The 11,277-nt window shown below is 40.1% G+C and overlaps 1 protein-coding gene across 44 annotated transcripts in view; it reads left to right on the top strand.

Annotated features, from left to right (window-relative positions):
* LOC135116375 (CUGBP Elav-like family member 4) overlaps nucleotides 1-11,277 on the top strand; it is a 157,285-nt gene that overhangs the window by 129,562 nt on the left and 16,446 nt on the right. For 11 of the 44 annotated variants that reach the window (XM_064033770.1, XM_064033769.1, XM_064033795.1 and 8 more), the window contains 5 exons: nucleotides 281-439; nucleotides 1,310-1,496; nucleotides 3,986-4,027; nucleotides 5,871-6,029; nucleotides 8,979-9,056. In XM_064033770.1, coding sequence (XP_063889840.1) covers nucleotides 281-439; nucleotides 1,310-1,496; nucleotides 3,986-4,027; nucleotides 5,871-6,029; nucleotides 8,979-9,056 — 625 coding nt within the window. The remainder of the gene's footprint in view (nucleotides 1-280; nucleotides 440-1,309; nucleotides 1,497-3,985; nucleotides 4,028-5,870; nucleotides 6,030-8,978; nucleotides 9,057-11,277) is intronic. The other 33 variants (XM_064033784.1, XM_064033780.1, XM_064033783.1 and 30 more) reach the window with 10 other exon arrangements.

An 11,277-nucleotide genomic window follows, 5' to 3' on the forward strand; every position in this document is an offset into this window, starting at 1 on the left:
TGTACATTCCTCTTCTTTATTGCTTTCTCTAGTTTATTCCAGGTATCTGCATATTTCTATTGGAGAATCTGTACTTTTTATGTAATCTAGACATCTTCCCTTCCTCAACTTTTCTTAACTTTTTTTGTCATCTTAAATGTATATGTGTGTGTGTGAGAGAGAGGCCAAAGTGGTTGGGTCTTTGATGGTGGAGCAGACTAACACTGGTGCAGTGAGGTAGAGGTGGAGTGAGTGGGCAATGGTCCTAGCAACATGCAGCAAGCAGTGTTCCTTTCCGCAGGGTGCATCTTCGAGTCTGGTGGTGAAGTTTGCAGACACGGAGAAAGAAAGGCAATTGCGACGCATGCAACAAATGGCTGGAAACATGGGTCTTCTAAACCCCTTTGTATTCAACCAGTTTGGCGCCTACGGGGCCTACGCTCAAGTCAATGTGTCAGAGGTAAGTGGCAGGCCAGCCTGGGACTGGTGGAAGGTATGCTTTAAGATGGGATTAGCTGTTTGATTGTGTGTTTGCAGGTGAATCATAATGATGATCCGTCAGGATTTGTACTTGTAAATCAAAGATTTCTATGTCAGGATCAGTTACATACACACACACACACACACATACTTATTTTTCTGCTTGATACATTTTTCACTTTTATTTGAGGTAAATTTCAGGGATTGATTTTTATATTCTACATATTTCTTAATCCTAACATAAAATATTCATTTGCAACCTTAAAAATGTTTAACTTGAATCATATTGTGATTCACTGCACTGTACACAAAGTCTGCTGTGTTGTGAGGCAGTGCAGTAATTTTGGCTTGTGCTGTGCTGTATTGATTATTATTTTCAAGCAAATATATTTGATCATTATGGAATATCTGGCTCTGCCTTGCCTAAAGACAGCAAGACTTATTTCTCTGCTGATGCAACCTAGATTATTTAAAGCATCATTGTTCTATAAGAGTTTAAAAATGTTTCACTTTGTTCCATTTGTTTCATTTATTGTAAAGGAACAGTATAATTTGTAGTGTCAGAATTGCTTTTATTATGCCATATCAACACTTTCTCTTATACTTGGAATATACTGTGCCTCACATTATGCAGTAAAGTAATCTCCTCATATGAATAGCAACAAATATAGAGGCCTTTGTAAGAGAAAACATTCCAGTGTTTTAAAATTAGACATTTTATTAATTGTTGAATGTAATAAAGCTTTTATGAAAATACTTTCATCAATTGGTCCATAAAATACTAAGTGTGTGTTGGCCTTGGTGTGATGTTATAGTTAGCATGAGTGAAGCCTTACTATGTTTCTTACAGCAGCAGTTCATGCAGCAGCAGGCTGCCCTGATGGCTGCCGCCTCCCAGGGCACTTACATCAACCCCATGGCGGCGCTTGCCACACAAATGCCACATGCCGCCGCGCCACTGGCCAACGGCATCACCAGCCCAGTCGTCCCGCCCACTTCCGGTGAGCACCCCCACCACGCCCTCCCCGGCGCCAGTGGTAATGTTGATGGCTGTTGACTGGTTTTCTCAGTGTCAGTATGTAATCTGTGGTGGCTTAGGGATGGTCTTGTGGACTAGACATTAGCTTGTGTGCAGTGGTCTCCTTCCCAGCAGGGTAGTGTTGTGTGTGTGTGTGTGTGTGTGTGTGTGTGTGTGTGTGTGTGTGTGTGTGTGTGTGTGCGTGTATGTGTGCGTGCGTGTGTGTGGTAGTCGGTGTGCATGCTCATGGCCATCATCACTCGATCTCACAGCTGTCACAAGTTCAGCTGCATTCTCACTTTCCCTGGAAATTTCAGTCAATCAATGGAGGCAATCCTACATATGAACAGCTCAGACCCATTGGTGCCTTCCTCTTAGACCAGTCAGCCAGCCAGAGCTCCTGAGATGGCCTGGTGATTGGCACATCATCATCTGACACATCAACAGCAAATGATGTGTTTGTTGTTAGCACTTAAATCAAGCTTAACTGGACACCATCATGTAAGAAATTAAGATAACAAATATGGAATCAAAATTTTGTAGCCACTGGTAATCAAGAATATTGAGAACCCAAGTATATCATGCAGAGGTTAGCTGTAACTTAAAAGTTTTTTTGTCTTAACATGTCACTGTGTTCCACCACAGACTTGATATCTGGTCACATCTGAGTGAAAAAAGATTCCTCCCATGTTCTCTGCCCTGAAAGAAAATTTCACCACTGCACTGTGATCTGTTCAGAGTTTTGAGTGTTAAAGAAGTAGCAAGGGGAGGTGGGGAGAGCTGCTCAGTGACACAGCCAGGTCTTACAGGTCACTGGACAGGCAGGGTGTGGGAGGGTCCAGGGTGGCAGGGCAGTAGTGTGTCTGAAGCACTGGTGTGGATATGAGTGGTTGGCAGCCCCCTAGTGAGCAGGAAGCCCTTAAGCTCCCTTGTACCAATTGTCCCCCAATTCTTGGTTTGATCTGTTCTCAAGAAAGCTTTTCTTTCATTATCCATGCAAATCCTATATGATTTTACTTGGAAGTTCATGAATCCAAATCACTTTTTATTTTTGATATATGAATATATTTAAGTATTTGGTTAGTTACTTGACAAAAGCATTGAGCTGCATGGTGTAATTTGTGTTATGTACAAGTGAATATAATCTGTTCCACAATTGGGCAGAGTGACCCAGTGGTTCCCGGCCCTTGGTGACATGCAGTCCCCCGCCCATGCCCTCCCCTCAGCTCTGGGAAAACTATACACTTGATTTGACATTTTTTGGTGTTTCACTGTTTTCTGTTGTCATTATATGTAAGCCTGAAATAATTATTCCCTTCAGCAATTTTTCTTATTGAAATTTCAGTTGATACATAACTTGCTCTTATACATTTCTCTTTAGTTCATCACCACTGGGCAAAAACTCCTTTTCCTGCAAGCCACAGTCAAGTTTTCCTGTACTCTTCTCCCACACACAGTGTTGACAGGCTGTATAGACTGACAGTTTGAGTTGCTAGCAAGAGACAGGTTCAACCCTCATGTCTAGACTTCAGGAAAGATTGTCAGGAAACAGACATCACACAGAAATTGCTGAACTTCCCTTGACCAATGTTGTGGAGCCTCAAGCCTGGCAGTCACTCCTGCCAGTGTGTGGAAGTGTTCTCAGGAATTACAGTGAGCTCCTTCATCCCTTACTGTCAGATTTGGAGGAACAGCCACACACATCTTTAGGAACAGAACACTCAATTCTACAACTAAAGCATCCTCCTTACACAACTTGGGCCTCCACTGGAGTATTGTGTTCATCAGTATTTGATCATAAAAATAGTTGTGAATCCTGCAGGCTGATAATATTTAATCAGTCAAAATTATGCAACCAGCTGTCAGATTCCAGCAGCAGCAGCAGCAGCTGAGCAGTGCCATGGCTACTGGAGCCTCCAGGGCAGTGCCACTCAGGCAGGAAGCTCTGTCTCTCACTACATCTTCCTTTAAGAGCAAAGCTAAAGGGGCAATGCAAAGTTCAGCTGCAACACTGACTCTATCAAACACCATTTTTGTGTAGATGCAAACATACAAGTGTTGGCAACCCTTACACCCTTACAGTACTTGCTGTGTACCAGTGTGAAGGATGTCGTGTTCCCAACATCCATGACATGACTTGTTGTCATAGACTGGTACATATTTTAAGTGGAGTAATAATAGAGTACATAGACTGGTCAGCCACAGCCAAGGCTGAGTAAGCACATCACTTAGTCTCCTAGAAGCTCCTTTGTGATTCAGTAGAGAACACACTCGGCCTCTCTGCCTCCCAGCACCAACACTGATTCGTGGCCTAGGTGCCTTCAGTGACATGTAGCATTACACAGAGGCTGAGGAGGCTGTTCACTCACCACGCATGTCCCTTAGTTGTTAGGACTCCTCCAGGGTACAGCCTTGTCCCGCACACGAGTCACTTCATCACACCACGTAAACAGACCTCACCAAACCATGAAAAGACTGGCGCTAACAGACGTCATTCCATCTTTGCAGCATCTGTGCCACTGGTGTGGGACATTCAGAGTTCAAAAGTTGGTAAGTTAGTAGTCAGTCCCAGATAAACCCTAGCTTAGACACTGAATTTTGCGCCCGAATTCTGATACTACCTCACCCAGATTTTTCTTGCTGTATCCCAGTGTAAACTCATTAACAGTCAGTTTTCTTGCCTCCTAAACCTGCTGCCATCAGTTGCCCATAAGTCTCCCAGCATCACTCTTTTCTCTACTCCACTCTTGAAAAAATGGAAGAATTCGGGTTCGGCCTCCAGTGCTTTAGATAAGAACACTTACCTGGAAATTGTTGTACCATAGGGCAGACATCACCTCATTATCACACTCATTGATCACTGTACTGAGCAGTAAGGTAAGGCGAAGATCAATCTGGAAGCGAGACTCAGCGTACCATTCCAGTACCACACTTACTTATTATGCAATTTGTGTTGGAAACAGTCCTTCACAACATTGGGAAGCACTGAATTAAGGCATTGCAATAAATTCAAGTCTATAACTAAAGTTGTAATAAACAGTTAATAGAAGAGAGTTTGCTCTTAGTGAACCTCTGATAATTGAGTGAGCAACATGAGAAGCTGTTTACTAAAGCTGATAATGGCATGATTATCACCATGTTAAAGATCACTAACATCAGCTTGGCCTTCTCTCCTAAGCTCCCCTCCTGATTATCTTCACTTCCTTCCCTTTCCTGTCCATCTGTCTCCTGTGTGTGTTCTTGTTCAATGTAAGTGGCACTCTTGTGACAAACACCATAACTGTGTGTGTGTGTGTGGGTGGGTGAGGACGGCGTTTGCAAAGTTTTCCAAAACAAACCAGGATTCACTTAGCTCAAAAAGTACTTTAAGGAAACAGGGAAGAAATATCATTTAATTATCTATATATATATTTATTTCAATTCCATTCAGAGAACTACTTGGTTAACGCCGTTTGACTGGCTATTTAATGTTTGTTGTCAGTGTTATTCTTGTTGCAAACTTTTAAGTGCTGTTCTTGTGTTCCTTTGTCTTTTATCTATAAATGATGGAAAATTTTGGAGGAGATCCTCACTGCATTCACTTGTTTGTTATAACTTTGATCACAGCAGTGGTTGTAGCTGTAAATGTTGCTGCTGGATGCCTGTGACTCACCCCTCCAAGGTCTTCTATCAGTCTTGTGATGTTGTATTGGTGAACATCTCATCAGAGTGAAGTGAAGTAACTCATGAGGATCAGCCTGAGTCAGTATTCATGACTCAACACATGCTTCTGACTGAGATGTTTGCCAGTCACTCAGTTGTTCCACTAAACATGTGCATTGATTTCAGGATATTATTTGGGTTTCAGGAATATTGTCCATTGTCAGTGTTAATGATGTAGGGAGTTGTGCACCAGTAGGCTCAGATTAACCCAGGAATGGTCAGTGATGAGTCCTGTGCGAGATGCTTACCCTGGAGCTGAGCCTTGGTGATGGACTCTGTCCGTAAAGGCTTTCCCCAAAGTAGAGTATATCAGTATGTAAGCTCTTTTTAGTAAATACTACATGGAAATCAGTTTACTCCTTTGCAATACATTTCAAAGTTACTGAAGAGCAGTACTTGTCTTTACAAAAACTATTGTAGCTTCCTTCACTCACTCTAGACCTGAACAAATTAATTGATAACTGTAGATGCTTTTCACTTTTAACGGATTCCATGTATTAATCCAGAGCCTTAACCTAGAAAGTACTTGCCCTATGGATGATGGCACCCCAGGTTACATCCTCCTCAGGCAGGTGCTTGCACACAGTGACTGCCCCTACCCCAGGTGACACCCTCCCCCAGGCACCCTCTGCCCCTGGTGGGTCCTGCACCACCTGCTCTGCACCTGATCAGTGTTGCCATGTCTCCCCAGGTGCCAGTCAAGCTCAGCCCGTTAACGGCGCATTGCCCTCCATGCCTTCCCCTACGATGCAGAATTTCAATATAGCTCCTCAGCCAGGGCCCAATAGCCAGCCAGGCGGGAGCGAGGGGGCTGTGTTTGCCAATGGCCTCCCTCAAACCTTTGCTGCACGTAAGAACTTTTCTAAAAACTTTCCACCAACAGTATTTCTACTTATGCTACTAGCCTACTATATATATACAGGTGCGTTGCCATGGTCATTGTAAGCCACGTCATGCATTGTAGTGCGATGCGACTACATCTTGAAGCATGTGTCCAATTCTCTTGTTGAAATGAAGGATTATCAAACAAACAATTGGAACATTACCAAGCATTTCCTGTTGTGTCCATCAGACCTAAAGCTTTCTAGAAAGAAGGTGCTTGTATCATGTATCATTCTAAATCACACAGTCACTCTTGCCCTCATGTCCTCATCAAGATCACAGTAAGAGGTGTGTTGCTGTGCCTGGCATACAGGTTGATAGATTGTTCACTTTTATTATCAGAATGTTATAAAACCACCACTCCAGCCATTTATTGGACTTGTGCATTGTAACACAATGTTATCATTATGTGCAAGGCAGCTTTCATTGTTAAAGTTGGATGTATCAAAAGGGATTTTACATTATAACATTTCAGGTCATCAGGTGGGAATAAATTCATATTAGAGGCTGTGCCTTGAATTAATTGTGTACCTTGCTGGTACAATATGTAAATTAGACAGTAATATCTCCTGTGTCCAAATGAATGGAAGAACAAGTTAATTTGTTCCTAAGTATCACAGTACCAGGGTTGTAATGAAGCGCAGTGCTTGGCAGTGCAGCAAGTACTGTCATGGTTGTGTTTGATGCAAGTGTTTTATTTTGTGTCAAAAAGAATTGCACCAAGCTTGGCAGTAAACATTTAAGTGTCAAAAAGGCTGTGGATGCAATGTTTTGTTTTGGAAAAACAAGTTACTTGAGGGAGCTGACCAGATTCCCAGTACCACAGTAAGCTGTGCACAGTTTGAGAACAGCAGTAGCCACTTAAAAACTGGGATAAAAGCTGAATAGTATTCATATATGAATACTTGTGAGAGACTTGCAGATCTAAAATTTTAAGGGAAATATTAGATTGAGCTCTGAAAACAGTCACATAATTGTAATCAGTCAATAGCTGCACAGTTTGTATATATTCTCATGAACTTGGTTTTTTTTTATTGGATACACAGAACTAACTTGTTCATAAAGAAGCATTCTGTACTCTTGGACATTGAATAGTTATGTAAATATATCATTCAAGCAGCATGTTGTCATGCTTCAGACAATAAACAAACTTTCTTGGCTGCCATGAAGAAGCTTACCTGTTTCATCACATAATTTGTTTCTGGTAAAACTTGACACAGAGCTTTATAGAATTGTAATTACAACAGATTCTGAGAGAAGCACCTTTTTTTTAATTGTTCTATATCACATTTACTGAGGAACACAGTATTACACCTCATGTTGCGTCACACACTGTGCAGCAGCAACTCAGTCAGTGTTGAGTTGCTGTGTTGAAGTACGTGCATCATTGGTTCCATAGACACGTACCTCCGTCAGTGTTATCATGACTTGTAGTGCTGGGTAAGATATGGAGGAACTCTGTCTTCATTTCATTGTTTTCCAGTGCACCAAAAAGATGTACAGAGCCATTATGATTTTGTTGATAAAGATGCAAATTATGCCCTGTCTCAACTTCTTGTACAAGTAGTTGCTAATGCCTTTACTAATATCTAATCCCATTACTATCATTCCCCTTACTTTGTCACCCTGGCTTCGCAACTGTATATAGACATAGAATACACTGTAAATATAAATCATGAACTCTTAATTGAGCACAATAAGTTAAATAAGTCATGAGTAGAAATCACAGTTCTTTAAAATGTCTCAAGTCTATACAATAATTTAAGAAGCTGTAACATTTCTTGACTCAACTGTGATTTTTGCTCCTAATTAAGTGAATGCCTTTAATCCCTCTTCACCAGACCCTGATTACTCTAGTTTCTAGCCTCTCAGCATATTATGTTTAATTTTATGGAGAGGTCCACTTGGCTACTGTGAAAGCTTGCAGTCTGTGTTAGGGAGAGGGTTGTGGTGAGAGTGTCTGCTTGTAGTGGTGTGTAGACTTGGCTTAGCTTGGCATATATATAGACTTGCTTCATGTCTCACTCATCTCCTCCTTCACTTCTACCTGTATGTCAGCCTTGGTGTGGTCTTCATTCTTCTCTTCTTGCCTCCACCCAAATTTTTTCCTCTATAAAATGTCATATATTTTGTTTGAAATGTAATCTACCATTTTAAGTGCAGTTCTTGTATCTTAAATTTAATGTATGTTTTTTGCTTGAGTACCGTTTCCTTCCCATTTGTATTTCCCAACCATTTTGTAGCTCTGATGCTTTACAGTTTTTTTTTTACAATTAAGACTTAGCAGTTTTCATGGTACTGAGGCCTGTATCCTGTCACTTGCCTAAAGTATTATACCGCAACTGTCAGGTTCAGCAACTATAATATGCACTTTTTTTTTTTTTTTTTTTTTTTTTTTCTCCATCTTGACCTCAAGCAGCATTTTCAGATTACCTACCTGCGAATGGCTAAACTTTGATCCTTAACATGCATGATGAGTAGCTGGGAATTATGAATAATTTCTTGCAAGTTTCTGCCATTTTTTTTCCACACAAGTACATGAATAGCTCCTGTGAGAAGCCTCAGCATGTAGTGCCAAGTATTTATACACAGAATGTTAGTGACCATCACAGGGAAAAGTTCAGGTTGTAGGTTCTCACTGTCACATTGATTATATAATGTAATTTTGAAATTTCCAGATATATCTTTAAAGAATAAATAATTAGAATATAAAACACCAACCAGTATATTTTTCCTTTAAGCTTTTACATTCTTAGACTGCTAAATTTTGCATCACAATAAGTAGAATGCACAAAAAGGTAGCCAAGGTGTCGTGAACACAAGTATGTGGAGGAGCTTCGTGTGTGTGTGTGTGTGTGCGTGTGTGCGTGTGTGTGTGCATGTGTGCAGCGTCTAATATTTGCCTTCACTTTGACAGCCCAGCCAATCCCCAACGGAGAAGCGGCCACACTGCAGCCCTCAGCAGCCTATCCTGGCATGCCTTACTCCGGCGTTGGTAAGTCCTTCCTCCCACCTCCCTCTGACTTGTCTACCTTTTCAGTACGTTATTTTAGATGTTGCTGTTGCTGTTAAGGGACTGATTTTGTTTGGTGTCTGATGGCATGTCAGTCTGCTGCTCATATCCTGTTCAGGAAGTACTGTTTTTGTTTTGATGTAAGTTGTGTCAAAAGTTTTTAATTTCCCTGACAATCAGGAAGCGTGAACATGCCACCAGGAATCAGCCACGAATGGGAAGCGTACTTAGCTTATCCCAGATTATCAGTAATTGTATTATATATTGTTTGAGACTCTACCCTGTGCTTTATGTGTGGCTTTATTGTTCACTTACATTATTTTAATATATTTTTTTGCATGCCTTATATATTTTTGGGTTGGTGTTCACCTTCCATGTGGCCTCTTGTTCTATATCTTATTCAGAACTGGCTTTTTATAGCCAGATATTTCCCATTTTATACTATGCCCTCCATTTCCTTGTCCTAAGGTTGTTTTGGTTGAGAGAAAAATTACTAAATTGCTACTCAAGAACATTGCATGGTCCAGTACACAGCCACACATTGCCTGGTAACCCAGGATATTGTGTTAGGAAACTTATCACTTATATTTCCTAGTACTACAATACATCATTGAGGGATTACTGAGATACATTACATACTGTTAGATATTTTTATATAAAAAAGTACCTTTGCATCCAAAATAGATGACATCTTTCCCCTTTAAAAGAAATCATTTCTCTTCTGAAAAAGACAAACTAGAGTTATAATTTCCTTCATCTGGATAATGTTTAGTATGTGCACTTCATCAAAACCACACTTTCAGCTACACTCTGTAAATATAATATTTTTAATTAGTACTCTACTCTGAAAATACAAATCTTTTTTTTGCAGTAGCTTTGATTAAATTATAAGAACTTCCCAGATTATCTTATGCACAGTCTGTATATAACAGGACTTCTAAAGTGCACAACACTTCTACAACACCAGATGTCAGGACACGAATCACTGTATCGTGTGAGGTAGTCGGCTACGCCTTTGTGATTAAACCTTGGCAACAAGTTAAAAGAAATTGAGTAAAGTCATAAAAAGCACAGTATCATTCTAGAGAGTGATAGACTTTATTCAACAAAGTGTAGGATGTTCTTCATATCAAGATATGTTACTTGATGCTCTGAGATTTTGTCAGAATTATTAAAATTAGACAATTGTTACCTGAAATTTAAGTCCTGTGCAGCATAACCCTGAAACAATGAAATGTCTATCAGGAAGAGCCAGTTCATCAATACTTGGTTTGTGTTAGATAAGAATGCTACATTTGAGCTCTTCATTGTTTAAATTCCATATATTTTGTTTAAATTGCTAAACATATAACTCACTGCAGTAGATCTTGTGTAAGGTGCAAAATATGATACTGACATGTCATACTTTATAGTGTAAATCCTCTAATTGATTTATAGAAATATCATTTCCTCGAGTTATGTTCTTAAAGAGATTAGAATGGTACAGTTTGTGTTTCTAAAATCCTGACAGGCTCCTTGTATTAGCACAATAGCAGCAGGTCTTTCCAATAGTGATGATCACCTCTTGAATACAAAGTTCCAGGATTTAGTTTTCATATTGCATTCATGGGCAGTGTGAGAGTGTTCAAACTCTGCTGCTCAAGGCAGGAGTGAAAAATGTGTTTAGCTCTTTTTTCTCATAACAGTAGCCAGCAGAATCTTGGTATTTAAGATTAATTAAGAAGTAGCAAGGTTTGTGTTGTGTGTGGAGTGTTGAGAATGGTGATGTGTGAGTGCTACAAGCTTTGTGTGTTTGTTTATTGTGAGTCATGTGTGCTGTGCTCGTGTGCTGATAGTTATCCAGAACAATTCATTTGCAGTTCAGATTCTGTGCAAGTCCTTAGTTTTTTTTTCATTATTTATGATTTTGCACACCACTTTTCCTGCACATATTAAATGGCATTCAACACTGAAGCAGAAATAGGAATAAAGATGTCTTTCCTACTTCATTAATTTTTTTTGTGAGATTAAATATTCCTCAGGGAAGGGTTCCATCACCTCTTTCAGTCACCTTTCAGGACCCTCAGAGTCCTTACTGATGTATTAAGGAAGACTTACAGTGTAAGCCACAGCATTCAGATTTTTAGCATCTCTTGGCAGTAGAGACTAAACCAAATTTTAGGATGAATAGGATAGTATAAATAATGTTCCACAGTGAATTCTT

This window comes from Scylla paramamosain, chromosome 31, assembly GCF_035594125.1.
Source record: "Scylla paramamosain isolate STU-SP2022 chromosome 31, ASM3559412v1, whole genome shotgun sequence".
NCBI lineage: Eukaryota > Metazoa > Arthropoda > Malacostraca > Decapoda > Portunidae > Scylla > Scylla paramamosain.